The sequence below is a fragment of the Barbus barbus genome, assembly GCF_936440315.1.
Source record: "Barbus barbus genome assembly, chromosome: 4".
Taxonomy (NCBI): Eukaryota; Metazoa; Chordata; class Actinopteri; order Cypriniformes; family Cyprinidae; genus Barbus; species Barbus barbus.
In genome coordinates this window covers 23,963,134-23,981,770 of record NC_136732.1, presented here as the reverse complement: position 1 = coordinate 23,981,770, position 18,637 = coordinate 23,963,134, and the positions used below count along the sequence as shown (strand labels likewise).

The 18,637-nt window shown below is 39.7% G+C and overlaps 1 protein-coding gene across 1 annotated transcript in view; it reads right to left on the bottom strand.

Annotated features, from left to right (window-relative positions):
* The window catches only part of LOC306869076 (protein sidekick-2-like), a 64,798-nt gene extending 48,462 nt beyond the window's left edge, over window positions 1–16,336 (bottom strand). Inside the window, exons 1-6 of the mRNA XM_079415667.1 lie at window positions 16,182–16,336; window positions 12,832–12,938; window positions 11,427–11,574; window positions 10,171–10,304; window positions 7,131–7,242; window positions 6,796–6,986 (exon numbers count right to left, since the gene is read on the bottom strand). Coding sequence (XP_079271793.1) covers window positions 6,796–6,986; window positions 7,131–7,242; window positions 10,171–10,304; window positions 11,427–11,574; window positions 12,832–12,938; window positions 16,182–16,318 — 829 coding nt within the window. The 5' untranslated portion in view covers window positions 16,319–16,336. The remainder of the gene's footprint in view (window positions 1–6,795; window positions 6,987–7,130; window positions 7,243–10,170; window positions 10,305–11,426; window positions 11,575–12,831; window positions 12,939–16,181) is intronic.
* Between the last annotated feature and the right edge of the window lie 2,301 nt (window positions 16,337–18,637).

Sequence of the window (18,637 nt, the reverse complement as noted above, 5' to 3'; positions counted from 1 at the left end):
ACCTCCAAAGAATTTTACATATTACATATTAATTTAAATATAAGCCTTACGTGAAAATGTCTTTCTCTTGGGCGATGTTGCTCTACTGTTCAAAAGTCTGGGGCTAGTAAGTTATTTGTTTGTTTGTTTAAGTTTAATTCGGAAAGGATGCATTAAATTAATCAAAAGTGTCAATGAAGACATTTATAATGTATTTCAAGATATATTTAAAATGCATGCTTTTTTACTTTTTATTCATCAAAGAATCCTAAAAAATAAAAGAAAAGAAATGACATGGATAACATAAATAAATGTTTCTTGAGCATCAAATCAGTATATCACAATGATTTCTGAAGGATCACGTGACACTGAAGACTGGAGTAATGATGCTGAAAATTCAACTTTGCATCACAGGAATAAATAATTTAAAATATATTCAAACAGAAAGTAGTTATTTTAAATAGCAATAAAATTTCACAATATTAGTGTTTTTGCTGTATTTTTGATCAAATAAATTCAGCCTTGGTCAAGTCAAGTCAAGTCACCTTTATTTATATAGCGCTTTTAACAATGTAAATTGTGTCAAAGCAATTGCACAATATCAAAAAAGGAAAATAGTGTGTCAATAATGAAAAATTAAAAGATAAAAAAAAAGATTTTCAGTTAAAGGCATTTCATTATTGAATTCAGTGATGTCATCATCCAGCTCAGTTCAGTTTAAATAGTGTCTTTGCAATCAGGTCGACGATATCGCTGGAAATTAAGTGTCCCCAACTAAGCAAGCCAGAGGTGACAGCGGCAAGGAACCAAAACTCCATCGATGACAGAATGGAGAAAAAAACCTTGGGAGAAACCAGGTCAGGGGGCCAGTTCTCCTCTGGCCAAACGAACCAGCAGTTCAATTCCAACTGCAGCAAAGTCAGATTGTAAGGGCTCAACTGGTTCCAGTGGTCTTTCCCGATGGCTGTCTAAGTGGCGGGGTGCTCACTGGGGATCTGTCTCTGGCGCTCATCTCGGTGTCCTGGTCTCCACTGTAGAGGTAGAGGTCGTCTCTGGGTGCTGATCCACCATCTGATCTGGATACGGACTGGATCTGGTGACTGCAGTGACCATCTGGGCTGGATACGGACCGGATCGGGTGGCTACGGTGACTGGGGATATGTCCCGGGACTCATCCAGGTGTCTGGCCTCTGCCGACGATCAGGGCCACATACATCATCTCCCGGCACCGATCCACCATCTGATCCGGACACGGACTGAGAAACAGAATAGAAACAGACAAATATTAACGTAGGTGCCATTCTTCTTATGATGTAACGAGTACATCATGTGTTATGGGGAGTGTTCCCGGTTCCGGTTGATCTAATTAATGCAGCCTAACAATCCTTTAACGGATTTGAATAATAGAAGTGTATTAGTGTGTTATGTGTAAGCCAGGTTAAAGAAATGTGTCTTTAATCTAGATTTAAACTGACAGAGTGTGTCTGCCTCCCGAACAGTATTAGGTAGATTGTTCCAGAGTTTGGGTGCTAAATAGGAAAAGGATCTGCCGCATGCAGTCGATTTTGATATTCTAGGTATTATCAAATGGCCAGAGTTTTGAGAACGCAGCAGATGTGGAGGACTATGATGTGGAGGACTAAGAGCTCGCTCAATTACTGAGGAGTTAAGCCATTCAAGGCTTTATAAGTAATTAACAAGATTTTAAAATCTATACGATGTTTGATGGGGAGCCAATGCAGTGTTGACAGAACCGGGCTAATATGGTCGTACTTCCTGGTTCTAGTAAGGACTCTAGCTGCTGCATTTTGGACCAACTGTAATTGCGTGCAGAACAACCACCCAAAAAAGCATTACAATAATTTAACCTTGAGGTCATAAACGCATGAATTAGTATTTCTGCATTTGACGTTGAGAGCATGGGTCGCAATTTAGATATGTTTTTTAGTTGGAAAAACACAGTTTTACAGATGCTAGAAACATAATCCGAATTCCACCGGATTCCCGTCAGGAGAGATCTCCTCTCACAGGCGGGGGGCACTTTCCTTCACCCCCGCCCGGAGTTGGGGAAGCTGTGGCCTCTGAGGGGGCGCAGCTCATAGCTTCCGGTCTCTCAACCGAGGTTGCTGAGATCATCTTCCAATCCAGAGCTCCCTCTATGAGGAAACCGTATGCCCTGAAGTGAAAATTTTTCACTTCTTGGTTCGGAGACTGCCACCTTGACCCAGTTAACTGCCCGTTTGGTACAGTGCTGGAGGTCCTGCAGGCCCGTTTCTCTGCAGGGGTAACTCACTCCACCCTGAAGGTTTACGTGGCGGCTTTATCGGCCTACCACGCCCTTCTCGGTGGCCTTACAGTGGGTCGACACCCCCTGGTTACATGTTTCCTCCACGGTGCGCTGAGGCTGAGGTCTCCTGTACGACGTGTCCCTCGGGGACCTGGCTGTGGTTTTAGAAGCTCTCTGTACCTCCATTCGAGCCTATTGAAGAGATTTTTGATCGCATTCTCACTTTGAGACTTCCTTCCTTTAGCGATATCTTCTCTTAAAGGATTAGTTCACTTTTAAAAAAACTTTTGCTGATAATTTACTCACCCCCATGTCATCCAAGATGTCCATGTCTTTCTTTCTTCAGTCGAAAAGAAATTAAGGTTTTTGATGAAAACATTTCTCCATAAAATGGACTTCATTGGGACCCAAACGGTTCAAGGTCCAAATGACAGTTTCAGTGCAGCTTCAAAGGGTTTTAAACGATACCAGACGATGAATAAGGGTCTTATCTAGCGAAACGATCGGTCATTTCAAAAGTAAATAAAAAAGTTTAAGTTTTATAATCACAAATGCTCGCCTTGCTCTGTTCTGTGATGCGCGTTCATGACGTCACGCAATACGCAATGACGTTGAAAAGGTCACGGTTGACTTAGGCGGAAGTACCGAGTCAGTGTTTACAAATGTGCGGAAGGAGGACCATATACACATATTCAAATGTCTTTGTGTCAGTTTATCGTTTAAAATGCCCATTTCGTGTGCGTATCCTGGGTGTTTTAATATTAAAAAGCCTACTGACTGGGTACTTCCACCTACCTCAACCGTGACCTTTTCCACGTAATTGCGTATTACGTGACGTCACGAACGCGCATCACAGAACAGAGCAAGGCGAGCATTTGTGCTTATAAAACTTAAACTTTTTTATTTATTTTTGAAATGACCGATCGTTTCGCTAGATAAGACCCTTATTCATCGTCTGGCATCGTTTAAAGCCCTTTGAAGCTGCACTGAAACTGTCATTTGGACCTTGAACCGTTTGGGTCCCAATGAAGTCCATTTTATGGAGAAATGTTTTCATCAAAAACCTTAATTTCTTTTTGACTGAAGAAAGAAAGACATGGACATCTTGGATGACATGGGGGTGAGTAAATTATCAGCAAAAGTTTTTTTAAAAGTTAACTAATCCTTTAAGAGAGTGGGATTTGCAGGCCCTTCATGGCCCCTTCTTATCTCGTCTTTGCCCCTGGTCTGGCCAAAGCGTTTATCTACCCTCGAGCAGGTTATTTCCTAGATCCCCTCTTCTATACCACGTCCTGTCGTGCTGCAGGCCTTCAGTCCTCCTCCCTTTGGGGAGCCCGACCAGAAGCTTAATTGTATGTGCCAAGGAGTATGGCACCTCCAAGGCCTTTCTGGCAGAGGTTTCAATGCAGGATATCTGCAATGCTGCGGGTTGGTCCACGCCCCTCACCTTTGTTCGGTTCTATGACCTTGATCTTAGGGCCACTCCGGGCTTTTCTGTTCTTTCGCCCTCGTAGTGCTCCTGAGGGATACACACAGGGCAGGGACTTGGAAGTCTGATGGCGTGGGCATCTCGTTCCCGTAGCGTCGTCGACGCAGCTCGAGTTCCTGGAAGGGAACGTCTCAGGTTACGTATGTAACCCCGGTTCCCTGAAGGGAACGAGACGCTGCGTCTCGAGGCCATACTTCCTGCACCCCTGCGAGCGGTTGCTTCATTCCTAGAAGCAAACACCGGCTCCACCGCATGTGCTTTTATGCTTCCCGGTCGGTGACGTCACCCGCCTATGACGTCTCGCCCATCCATTGGACCGATTACACTCTAGTTCAGAGCGCGGTCACGCTGAAGACGTTCAATTTTTTCTCTGTATTGTAAACATTTTTTATTTGTTGAACATCAATTAAATTGTTACTCTTAATTTGGTTTGGACGTTTTCTGTATTTTCTAGTTCGGGGAACAGACACAGTCTCTATCGTGTGATATCTGGGTGAAGGAGTCTCTATGTGCTGAGAATTAACTGACTTATGTGGCGTAATGCAGCTAGTAGACGGTCGGTTTAGCCAGTCTGTCTGGTTCCTGACCTGGTCCCCAGTTAGTCAAGTACGAACTCTAAGACTATGTGCCATATTTCTAGAAAGAAGAGCGGCACCACCCCAGGAGGGATGAACACCATCTCTTTTCAACAGGTCAGGTCTGCCCCAAAAACTCGTCTATAAAGTCTATGCTATTCTGCGGGCACCACTTAGACATCCAGCCATTGAGTGACGACAGTCTGCTATGAATCTCATCGCCATGGTAAGCAGGGAGCGGACCAAAGCATATTACAGTGTCTGACATCGTACTTGCAAGTTCACACACCTCTTTAACATTATTTTTAGTGATCTCTGACTGGCGAAGTCGAACATCATTAGCGCCGACATGGATAACAATCTTACTGAATTTATGTTTAGCATTAGCCAGCAATTTTAAATTTGCCAAGATGTCAGGCGCTCTGGCTCCCGGTAAACATTGGACTATGGTGGCTGGTGCCTCTATTTTCACGTTCCGTACAATAGAATTGCCAATAACCAGAGCACTTTCATCAGGTTTCTCAGTGGGTGCTTCACTGAGTGGGGAGAACCTGTTTGATGTTTTGATCGGAATGGAAGAGCGGTGTTTTGATCCGCGACTAGGCTGCCTCACAGTCAGCCAGCTGCCCTGCTGCACAGGCTCAACAGGAACCCGAACAATGTACAGGACTCCCTGAGCTAGTCCCATCCAAGGCAGTATCTACAGCCCTCACATTCTTACTATCCTCAACTAAAGTTTGGATGCGTGTCTCTAATTCTGAAACCTTCTCTGTCAGCCTAACTATTTCCCTGCATTTATCACATGTGAATCCCACATCGCCGACAGAGAGAGATAAACTATACATGTGACATGAAGTGGCAAAATAGCAGGAGAAGAAGCCATTACTCACCGTGACTGATGAATGATACCAACTTAACTTACCACTTACCACTCTTTGATGAACTCGTGAAAAACGGAGCGAGAGAGAAATGAAAACAGAGCGAGAAAAAAGAAAACAATAATAGGCGCGAATGGAAACACGAATGGAACGGTTTTAAAAAGCGAACGATCAAATTAGTTAGATTAGTTTGATAGATAATAGCAGAAATATGGTGGGAATTAAGTTATATATTATCACTTTAAACAACAGAGAGTGAAAGTAAGGTAAAGATTCAATAAAAAAGCGGAGCTACAAACGCAAACCTCTCAGCAGCACAACAGACAGGAACAGACTGAAGCAATCGATTCCGTTCTGTTCTTTGGTGCGCATACAAGACTTCTTTCAAAAATCTTACCAACCCAGACAATTAAATGGTTGTATATTTTACTTTTGGATTTGAACATGGGTTCCCTTGGATATTAAACAAAAACTTTTCTTATTCATTCTCATGAGAAACAGAGCAACAAATAGCAATAAAGATCAGCCTTGCTCTTCTTAAGACCCAGGAACTGTTTGAAGAACTTCAAGATGAAGTTACTGTGTGGAAAACACCTGGACAAGTTTATAAAAAGACTGGCAAACTTAGAATCTTCCTTTAGGCACCATGAAGCCCATCATAACAAAAAGGAATAAACAAAGCACAACCCAGACAGCCCTAGGATTAAGCTATCTCAACAAGCTGAGCAACTGGACCTGAATATCTGTCAAAGTACCAAAAAACAGCAGCAGTGTGAGGATCTAAAACTGTTCAGACATCAATAATCTTAATTTCTTCCCAGAATCACCTTCAGAAGCCATTTCTGAGGAAGAAAGATGCCAAGATTCATCCAGAGTTTGCTAAAATCCAGATGAGAAAGCATGAAACCTTTTGGAGGAACATCTTGGGCCTAAACTTGAGTTGTGTCAGGCTTGAAAGGAAAGCACAGTCTTTGGTCCAACACCCATCCTTACCATCACTCATAATAATAGTCTCTTTTCAGTAGAAGAAGCTGTTGACATCAAAAGCAACATGAATAGACCCAAATACAGGCAAATCCTTGAGAGAACCTCATTCAGTCTTCCAGATATCTAGGTTTGTTCATTTTCTATCAGTACAACGACTAAAAGCACACAGCAGTAAAGGATAAAAGAAGGTTAATATTTTGTAATGACCCAGCAAGAACACTCAAATCTAATTGAAATCTTGTGTAAGACTTAAAAACTTCAATCCACAGACACTCTCCATTTAATTTGGTAGAGTTGGAACATATTTGCATGGTAAATGGGTGGAACTTAAACAAGTAAATGTGCAAGGCTCGAAGAGACATACTGAAGGCTGTAATTGCTGCAAGAGGGCTAGTATTTACTCTAAGAGATGAATACTTTCATAAATGAGCCTTTCATCTTGGAGAAATGAAGGTTCTTGAATGTTTTTTTTTTTTTGGCGTGCCTGTGTTGACATTTTTGAAGATTAAAAGGGGAAAAAAATAATACAAACTTTGAAAACTTTCTGTACAAGGCACATTTTAAACACAGTTTTGACAAGAGGAAGGGACATGATGTTACCCAGGACGTGCAGATAAGCTCCAGCACTGACAGAGGGGGCACTACTGCTCCGGAGGGAGGCTTCACATTCGTAGTAGCCGCTGTCACTGACCAAAGGGCCGCTGATGGTCAGACGGCGGCCAAAGTCCCGGAGGCCTCGGTTTACCAGCACTCCATTTTTCCGCCATGTAATGCTGAGCTTAATGAGAGGCCTGGAGGTAGAGAGAGAGAAATACGGATAAACACAAGCGGGGAATGAGAGACAGGAGTGGCCTGAAGGAAACAAATAAAGAGAATTGAGTTTTAATAGTTTGATAGAGGTCATTTTGAGTGCTTGTATACACACAAGCACACACCTTGCATTGGCCACACACTCCATTGTGACTTCAAATGTGCCCACCATCACACTGGTGTTCCTCGGAGGGATTATAATAGAAGGAGCGATGGGGTCTGCTGGGCCACCAACGTCTGAAGAGGAGCAGAAGCACACAGGCAAGGAAATTACAAATGAGATCTCAATAGTTTCTCCTAAATTGGTTCAGCTTGCTGTCTGTAAGATGCAACTCAAGCTGTAAATTGGCTTCCTGGACTACTTCAATACCAAATATTTAATAGAAATGAATAGAATATGAATAGCTGTTTATATACAGCACTGTTCAAAAGTTTGGAGTCAGAAAGTTTTTTAAAGAAATTCAAACAATCAAAAGTGACAGTGAAGACATTTATAATGTTACAAAAGATTTCCAGTTCAAATAAATTCTGTACTTTTGAACTTTCTGTTCTTTAAAAAAGCCTTTATTCACCAAATCAGCACATTAGAATGATTTCTGAAGAATCATGTGACCTGGAGACTGGAGTAATGGTGCTAAAAATTCAGCTTTGTATCACAGGAATAAATTTGAATTAAAAAACTATTCAAATAGAAAATAATTATTTTAAATTGTAATAAAATTTCACAATATTACTGTTTTTCGCTGTATTTTTTGATCAAATAAAATGAATACATTACATATCAAAATATATTAAAATACAAAAATAGTTATTTTAAATTGTAATAAAATGTCACATTTCCACATGTTCTTATAGTAATTTTAATCAAATAAAAACAGCTTTGGTGAACATAAGAACATTCTTTCAAAAAACATAAAAAATCCAACCTTAACCTCTGGACATCTGATAGAGTAAAACTGCATTGTGATTGACAGCATCAGAATTTGTTAACAGCTGCAAATGAGCTTGTTTACTATCGTTAACATGATTTTCAGTGTGTTATTCCAAAGAAAGTCTTTTCTTAATCAACAGTCAATGAATAAAATCAAGCTCCAACCTGCGTTTCTTTCTGGCTAAATCCTGTTTTTGCTTTGAAACATGTGAAAATATTGAAGTAAATGGATTACCAAAAGCGTTTCACAGTGAATTTAAATGAAGAGCAAAGGATATTCTGTATTCTCTTGCTTATGAGATTTTCTCCCATGTGTCTTTCGAAACACTATCACAAAAAATATAACAAAGCAAGAGATTTCAGTATATGATCCCATGAACATTTCCCATCATCCAAATTCCTCCAAAGCCCAAATCATGTGAGCTTTACTTCTAACATGAACTTTACAGCTCCACACTTTTACAGTATGTATACATTTTGTGTTCTTCTCAGTGATTATCCAGTGAATGGCCGCTCCATGACCCCACTGGAGCCATTTGGGAGCCTGTGAAACCTAGAACCAGAGAAACCATTTGAACGAGCAACCACTGAGCAATAAAAGAGAGAGAGAGAGATAAAAAGAAAGCCAGAGTAAAGGTGGAGGTAGTGAAAGAAGGCAGACATAAAGATAATCTTGAAGCCCAGAGCACTTATTCGTCTCTTTCTCACAGCCCCCTCTATTATGTGCTTAGTATTATATATGTAATTGTCTGCACCCTCTCCTCCTGTAAGTGCACTGTAATACCTTCACTAATGTGCCGCGCTGCAGAATGGGGCCTGATTGAGAGACACCGTCGACATGACTAAATGGCAGTTTGTGGAAATGCTTCAGCACATTGAGAAATGGTGCTTATATAGAAAATGTTTGTCCGAGTCCAGCTTTCATCAGTTCAAACCTATTCTTTATCATTATTTTAGGTTTACTCTCCACTGTTCGTATCAGTTAAAGAAGAAAAAGACTAACAACAGTTATTATAATAATTTTTCACAATATTACTGCTTTAACTGTATTTTTGGTGGAGCGTTGGGTGAGGGACTTGTCTCAAAAACATTAAAAATAAATATTAATTATTTGAAATGTTAGGCTAGTATATTAATTAACTTTATGATGGTTATATATAAATATGCAGTGCTGGGTAACTGATTACGTAATCAGATTACAAATTAAGTAACTAGATTATATTACATTTATAAATACTCGGAAAATAGCCTATCACTGCATTTACAAAAAAACATATTTCAGTTTTAAAAAGTGTTTTCAATGTTTCAAGATTTCAACATTGCATCAATTTTTTATTTCTATGATTTAATTAATTATTAGCTTTTCATTAAATTCACAAACCCCTTGCAGTTACTTCACGAACCCCAGCTTGGGAAAACCTTGATGTAATGAAATGTGTAACGTACTACATATTTTTATTAACAACGAATGGGATATATTTTCTTTCTCTTTGTATATTTATAGCATTTTGGTACAAGATTATATTTTTATTGTCAATGTGATTAACGAGCTAATTCAAAAGTAATCTAAAAGTAATCAAAAAGTAGTGTGATGTGTAATGTAATGGATTACATTACTAACTACAATTTTTATCATGTAATTTAGAATTAGTAACGGACTACAAATTGAAAGTAATAAGCACTGTAAATACACATATATATAAGTAACATAATTTTATGTTAAAAAGTGCATTTTAATGTGAGAGGGGCAATTAATTATTTAGCTGAACTTGAATATTTTATATAAGTCTGTCTAAATATTGTATTTTTATTTAACATATATTTAAATATTTGTTTGAGATCAAGCAATAATTGATGGACCACCTGCAGTGCTGGCATAGACCCGCTAGGGCAGGGTGTCCTAAACTGGGGTGATGGAAAAAGCTAAATGAAAAGCTAAAAAAATAAATATAAAAAAATAAATTTAAAATAAAAACAATAAAAAAATATGTAAATATTTTATTTGTTTACCTGCATGTCATATGACCATAACTGACATTGTAGAACTGTGAACATGCCAAGGTGTTGTTAAATATTTGACTTTAATTTAAAATTTAAGGGGGTACAAGTAAATATTTTAGGTAAGGGGTTCGGCTGACAAATAAATTTGGGAATCCTTGCCCTAGGAGGTTGCAGACAGTTTTTTGAAGACTGGACATCACAAAATGTATGTTGATTCTCTATTCAGAACTCACTTTCTACATTCAGGAGGATGGACTGGCTGGTCTTGTTCTCTCCGTTCTTGTCGTTGACGGCCTGGGCGTAGTACCGGCCCGCGTCAGGGGCCACGGCGGACAAGATGACAAGAGTGTTGTCCAAAGTGAGGGCTCTACGACATTGGATAGAGAACAGTAGTCATAGAGCTAGAAAACATAACTTGCAAGCGGCAAACACGTCAGTAAACAACTCAAACACACAGCAGCGCTGAGGAAAACTGTTTACGGCCAATAGGCTGGGATGGTAATGTTATTTGCATTGAAGACTCGAGTGGATAAGTGTTTTAGGATTGCTGGAGCTAAAATGCAGGTCATGCGTGAGTGCGTGTGGTTAAATGAGAGTCGACACTTGGAGTGCACCGAGATTAGAGCCTGTGTATCTGTCAGCACAGGCCTGATCAGCTCAGATTAAACCGACTCCAGCACAATTAGAGTGGGGGCTTTCACAGAGTCCAAACCAAACGCGCCGTGGAATATCAATGCATTGAAGGAGCAACAAACAAGCAGCAAACAAATTGTCTGCTGTCAGGCCCTCTCACCATCATATAGGACCATTACTGCCGCTCGACAGACACAGAGAGCAAAAGAAAATGAAGCTCGGAGCACCGCCGCTGGAACCTCAGATGTTTATATAACCCCTACCTCAACGCTCAGCGTCTCATTGGGGATTCCTCATATACTCCATCTGAAAAACAGTGTCTGAATGGTCTCCAGTCCGTGCGCTGTGGAGGGGGGACACAAACCTAAGTGTCTAAAGCCCTCATGTCAGATGTGACATGCCGGACGATCAGCATGAATTATAGATCATGCAACACGCCGGCTGTTTTTGTCAAGCCTCCTGCTGACGGATGAGGTAAATTGATCTCAGGTGATTACTAAGACCTTTCTAACATAGACTGTGCACACATACGCACACACACGGGGCGGCGCGCACTCAGGCGCAAACTCTGTCAATCATCCAAGGTCATCAACAAAGGCCTTTTGTACACTTTGTCTAATTGGCTCCCATGTTGCTGGCTTCCTCTCTAGCCTTCAATCACATTTAGTCTAAAGTCAACAGGTGTTCTTATTATAACCGACTTTATCAATGAAAGATTCTGCAGTAAACACTCCTGACGTGTTTCTGGAAGTTCCAGAGTAAATTATACAACAGCATTGTACTCTATTTCTGTAAGGTATAATAGCCTATCTGTGCCATTGAGTTGACTCTGATCCACATATAAAGAGAAGATTACATGCGGCTGCTGGGGGGGATCTTGCGCCCGTCTCTGAACCATGTGATCCCTGGCCGCGGAAAGCTGTGGATTTGTGGGGGGAAGATCAACGCCGCCTCCCCCTGGGACACCACCTGAGACCGTTCTCCCTCCACAAAGCCTTCCATGTCTGAGAAACAGAGAGCACAAATCAGGAAGAAAAGGGAAAGTGAGAGGACAAAACAAGAACAGGGACATTGTGACAGGAAACACTAAGTTCCAATCTTGTGATATGACTCTTTTGGCAACTAACACTTAAGGCTTCATTCTGTGTTCTTTTCTTCTGTGTCTTGCACAGAGTTGCGTGTGCAAGTCTTTCAAAGTATACTCCTTTGACCGTGAGTGTAACATGTACTACATGCCACTTTCTTTTCAAATGGTTAGATACCTCGCATATGTACTGTTGTCCATGCAATCACAATGAAAATTCTGAAAATACTGTTACAGTATAGACAGTGGACTGGAAAGCGGACTAAGCACATATACATCTTGCTTTATGTTATAGGAACGTTTTGCTAAAGTTCCCAATGAGTTATGAATTACTGTTCATTTATCATCTATTAATGTTCTCTAAACTTTCAAAGAGTCCAGTTTATTAAATGTGTTTTTTTTTTTGGTTTTTTTACTTGGTTATATATGAACGTTAAGGGAGCATTCCATTTTATTAGTTTGCTAACATTATGAGAATGTTACTATTGAATGTTCTAAAGGTAGTAGCTTTTAAAAACCATTGGACAAACATCCAGCTAAAACGTTTAAAAAACATTCCATGAATGATGTAAACATAACATTTTTGTGTTAATGGTTTTAGACTCGGTCACTATTAATGATACAGGAAGAACTTTCGTTCATAACTTTTAGAGAACCTTGCCAGAAAGTTAGCCAAATAATGTTTGTTCTGTTAGCTGGGAACTTGGTTTGATGTGACAAGTTTCTAGCACCAGCTTTTCTATATGCTAATTTGTCTGTGCTAAATGAACAAAGCAACAAAACTGCCAATCAAAATGTTTCAAAATCCATAAACCTAGGTATTACATTTTGGTACATTAATCATCTCACACTGTTTGCACAAAAGCTACCTCATTATTACTTATCTAAAGGTGTGATCACATTTACCGTTATTGGATTAAATCCATTTATTAAAATAGGAATGATAAGGAATTTCACATGAAGGAAGTATTTCCTGATGCGTTGACCAACAGAAAGCTGCTTGATTCAAAAGTGACTTCTGTGAAAGGTACTTCAAGTATAGCTACACTATCGACAACAGTCAATTAGCTTTTTGCTTTGTTAGCAAAATTTTGCTAATGTGATTAAGCGATTGCACTTTTTTTAGGATTTTAGGATTTCCTGTTTGTATTGTGTCAGGATATGATGTGATACTTACAGGCGACCTGGACTTGTGAACTCCTCTGCATCAGAGCTCCCACCCTGTTCCTGACGATGCATCTGTAGAAGCCTGCATGGGAGCGATCCAGTGACAGAATTACATACCTGGTGAAAGAAAATCAGAATCCCATCAACCATTGTTTGCTACTTTTCAAATCAAAGCATGGGAGCTTGCAGCAAGCCCAAAGCACTGGCTATAACAAATGGCCGTTGATCCAAATAAAGCTATGTATTGGTCCATAATTAATCAAATAGTCCTAGCTTCTACTCGAGTGCAGATGAGGCCGCAACACTCAGCCAACTCAGGGTGTTCATGAGTAACCTGTTGAAGAAAGAACTCTTATCAACAATAGATAAGAGTCCTCAGACAGCCCTGGTGTTGCGATCACAACAAAACACAGGAGTGGCCATTAACACTTCAGAGAACAAAGGAGATAAATATTTATGTGGATGTGGGCAGGCTTGGATTATGGATAGGGCCATTGCCCCAGGGCCTCTAGCTAACAGGGCCCTACAAAACATCATGTTGGATGACCTGAGACCATCAAAGGGAACTGAACACTAGAGCTGCATACAATGCAAGCTGACCACTTGCTGACCACTGGGAGACCTGGCCCTCTTGTACAGTATGTGAACTAACCCCTTGAAAATAAATTAAAATTAACCTGATCTAGTTTTGCACGTCGCATTAAATTGCATGTTAACTAGCAGCCTAACTTTCCAGTTTCCACTGACTTTGCAAGATGGTGAGCTGTTCTAAAGTCACTGAAATCCTCTGATAGTTTGTCGTTCCAAATGTGTGATTTCTAGAATATTGCAACTTTACAATTTCACTAACTAATTCAAGTCCACAAAAAATGCTCATCGTCCACGAAAGACAAATGTACGAGAGAACTGGATAATGCGGAGAATCTAATTGGGGAATCGGTTCAACACTGCAGCTAGAATTGCAGGGTAAGGATCTGTCTCTGTATATAGTGTCTCACTACAGTCACCGAACTGTTGAAGAGACTGGAAGAAGAGTAGACCAAGATCACACCAAAGCAGTGTGAGAGACTAGTGATGTTCTTCGGCTAGAGATGTGCTGAAGTTATTCAATGCAATGGCCTCTACACTTCCTACTACTTTTTGACTGCTGGAACCTTCAGAAATTTTAGTTGTTATCTTTCTTCGTGCTGCAATCATTGCTGTTCTCTAATTTTATTAACACAAACTAAAATTCCTTCAAATTTTGAACAATGAAGATTACATTATTTCTGAAAAAAAAACAAGTGTTCATAAATTGTTCTCTAATTCTGATCTCCACTGTATATAATATATAGGATAATTCAACCAAAATTGAATATCCTGTCATCTTTTGCTCCACCAGTCCAACCCTGTATGATTTTATTTCTCCTTTGAAATTCAAAAGAAGATATTTTGAACAAAAGTCAAACAGGTTTGGAATGACGTGAGTGAGAGTAAATGATCACGGACATTTCACATTAAGATGACTGTAGGTTTTGTAGTTACCTTTATCACTTAATGCAAAATGACAGGTCTTGGATATGGGTTATTCATGTTTTGAACATCTGTGATCGCAGTCATGTATGCTATTGAAATAAAAACTAAAACTAGGCCGCCATCATGAAAACATGAAGTACGCAAGTATGTTTTTACACCTACGCACACTGCTTCAGTCACGAGCGTGTGGCAAGACCTATTAGTTAAATGGAGTGATAAAGAGAGAGCTGAGCATGTGGGCAGTGGTGCTTTTACTCAACCAGTCAATGCTGCCTCATTTTAACACCGCCAGCTCTTTTTCCAATACTTTAGTTTTCCTGCATAACCAGTCACAGGTTTAGTATGACCTGCTGAAGAGGATTAAAGCTTTTTCTTTGATCGGTGGATGTGAGGAATACAAATAAGAGCGCAAATCCACACTCACTGAAAGAGGAAACTATGCGAACACACACACACACACACATATTAGTGTCTGAGACGTAGGAGACTGCAGGGAAGTTTTAGTCACCAGGGATCTTTTGGAGATGCTCTGTGGACTGCGTCGGAAGCGCTGCTATTGTCTTGACTGACAGGCAGAAAAGCCGTGGCGAGCAGGAACCTCTGAAAGAGGCCAGAAAACATCTGACTCGACCCCTACTTAGTGTAAGCACTGCGGGTAGCTTAGACTTTTAGCTATTAGCACTTCTTATAATGCAAATGCAAATATGAAAGAGTCCATCTGCAGTCCTGTGGTCAGCAGGTACAAAGAGTGCAGGAAAAGAGTACAGCCAAGCCACCTCACTGTGACCAGAGAGAGAGGGGAAAAAACACTTGGCCTTTTCAAATATAAATATTGCATGGCTCTTGAAGCTATTGAAAATAATTCACAAGGTACTCGGCTACCTGCTCTTTCTTGATGGATAATTCTGCACTGCCTTCGCCAGGGATACAACAGTTATGCAGAATACATAAAACAAAACATGGACAACAGGGATCGCTCAGGAAATACATCTCATTCTCATTTAATGTGAGCTGAGAGGCAATATGAGTGTGATTTCATGGCTGCGGAGGGAATGAGGCGAGGATTACAATCCATAAACGCTCTTGACTCACAAAAAAAAAGAAGACATATAATTCAAATAAATACCAGAAAACTGAATGAAATTTGTTGCAACTGAAACTGTGGTTAATGTTCTGTTTGTGATAATAATTAAGCTGTCTGGGTGATAAATGTGCGTTTCTTCAACTACAGGCATCTTCGTGACCCAGGGGTTGATTTTTATTCAAATTAAAAGATTTAATTTTTAAAGGTCATATTAAAATGGTTTTGGGAAATTTTTAACAGGCCTTCGTTATTTCGTTTTCTACTTTTGAAATGCCTTTTATGTTTTATTCTTCTCCCAGACCCTGATGTTCATTCAATCTTCAAATAAATGAACACTAAATAATCAAAAGAATGAAAATGCACTATAAACCGAGTATTTTTATTGTTTATCATAGCTGTAATTTTGCAGAAAAGGTGTAATTTTGTCAAATTATGAAAATAAGAGCTTTCAGATTTATCCTTAAAATGTCATTTTTTGAATAAAACAGAAAAATACTCTTTTGTGTAAATTAAAATGTCATTTCCATCACCATCACTATTTCCACCGCAAAATGTTTTTAAATGTGATGCATCATTTAAGAAGTGACATTGTGCTTTGAATGTTCATGACTTTCAAAGAAAAAAAAAAGAAAAAAAGAAAAAAAAACATTGCAAGAATGAAATTACCTGTGCGAAAGTGCATTTTCAATATGTCTACAGGGCCAAAAGTGCTCATAGTTGCAGAAACACTCATACAGCAGTGGGAAGATGGGAAGTGTCACCTGTACTCCAGGGAGAAACGCGTCAACTCAGTACCATTGTAAAGCCATTTAAACTCCAGAGGCCAGCTGCCCTCAGCCATGCAGGTGAGAACCAACCGGTTCCCTTCCAGGTGGATTTGGGTTGCCACCGGTTCCATCTTGAAGTAGGGTGGGACATCGTCTGGAGGGAGAGACAGTGAGGGAGAAAGAAAGAGGCTTAGCATGTTTCACTCAAGTAGGACATGTTCCTGGAGCAACATAATTCTGTGAACAACAGACAACATTTCTGTCAACCAATCCCATTTAAGGATGAGATTTAGAGTCAAGCTTAGGGGTGAGGTTACATTTACATGTATTCATTTTAGCAGACGCTTTTATCCAAAGCGATTTACAAACCAGAATAATAAAAGCAGATTAATCCAAGGGAGAAAACAATACATGTAGTCAGCAGTCAGCTTCACTAGAATAGTGTAGCACTTGAGCAGAAGTGGAAGTAAAAAATAGTGGAGAACAATGCTAGCTACTGTAGAGCTGGCATTTGATGGTCTTCTGTAAATGTCTTCTGTACATGAAAATGAGCAGCTATTCCCTCCTTTTTCCCCAGGAGAAAAACACAATAAAAGACTATTTACTTTACACCATTTGTTCTCAACCAGAAGTGCCACTTGAGGGCCTAAGCCAACTTCCAAGTGTGCCCCAAAATAAGTCTTAAAATTAAATTTAGTTACATTAACATAATTAAAATTAAAATGCTAAAAAAAATACAAATCAGTATGTACATTAAACATTAAACTGACATTTGCCATGCAACCGACTTATTTATTTGTATTAAAATGTATTTAATTTCATTTATTTCATGAAAGTACCAGTGGTACATATACCTCTTAAATAGGACGGCCTTCAAATATTGTCTTGATTGTGACATTTTAATATTGCTTGAAAAATAATAACTGCACTTATATAGTAACCAGCAAAATGTGTATATAAATGATTTGTTAGTACTAAATGTTGTTTAGCTATTATTATTCACTGTTTATTTATTTATTTATTTTTAACATTTTTTAGCTTTAATTATTCTTTTTTTAACCATTAATCAACAGATCTTGGGTAAAGACATTTCAAGTTCATTTCAATTCATGTGGTGACTTCCAAATGAGTGACTTGTTTACTTTGTAATTAGTCCATCCATTGCCACCTGTTAGACCCATTCAGGCTTATTTACAGACCGGTTGTGAAAAAGACAGGTGGGCATTATCACATTGGCAGAGTAATCAGCCAATCATAATGCCATAAATATTTTCGTCTACATCTCACCATTGCCCAGTTTGACTTACATTTGCTTTGTATGATTTTTGATACTTTTTGTGTGCCTCCCTTGGCTCCTAAGATTAATCACTAGTTAGTCCATTAAAGGTGTGTCTTCAACCACATTTTGAAGATTCCAGTGGATTCTGTTGTTTAGGTGACTGTCAGAACCACAGAGTGGGAAGGTTTTATACAGTGACCTCACCGTGACAGCACCACTGGCATCACTCGGCCGATGACCACAGGGGATGAGAGGAAATAGATCCAAGGAACGTTACAGTTACTGTTGGAGCTGTGACTGTTTCCTTCTTTAATGTTTTATTTTTGGCATTTTGATATATAAAGATAGTGGCAACATGTCAGATCTTGTACACTAACCATCAGGCCCCATATTCAACAGGCTGATCGTTTGAAAGAGATGTTGTTTACTACGAACAAAGAAAGATGAAACATGTCTCAATGCTGAATCACATCATGCTGAGAGTGAGAGAGACAGAAACAAAGGCAAAAGAAGCCATTAAGAACGAAAAGCTAAACATGATTTGACAAAATGAAGTTGGTCTCTTAAAATATAAAAGACAATTTAAGAAATGATTTGTCTGTTGTGACGGTGAGATGCTCTGGAGACGTCTGAAGTCTTGATAGAGGGAGGGTGAGAATTTCAGGGGCCTGACGGGCTAAGTGAGGGAAGGTTTTGAAGATAACTTTTAGATGCAGTCGCTCCGCCTGCAAACCTGACAGAATGAGCTATAGTGTGCCGGGGAATGCATTCATCTTCAGTCTTTCTAAAACAGCCGGATTATACAGACTCTCAGACAAACACAAAGCCCTGCATGTGGGTGCCTTCAGCCAGGAGACAAAGTGCTTTCATTTCCCTCACGAGGAGCAGATGATGGGACCTATCGATCGCAGCCGAGTCGTTCTCTGTAGGTGACATGGATCTGATTGTCATTGTGTTTGTGGAAAGCCAATTAAAGCTTGTATTAATTGAGGCAATAAGCTAGCAAGCCCTGGAGCTCTGTTGCAGGGTTGTTAAATATTGAGCTAATTTCTCTGTGCTGCAAGGTGCACGAGAGACATGTTACGGAGTCTCTCCTCTGGGGGCCGGCACCAAGCATATACAGATCTCAGTTTGGACTGAGGTCTCACACAAACAAAAAAACACAAGTATA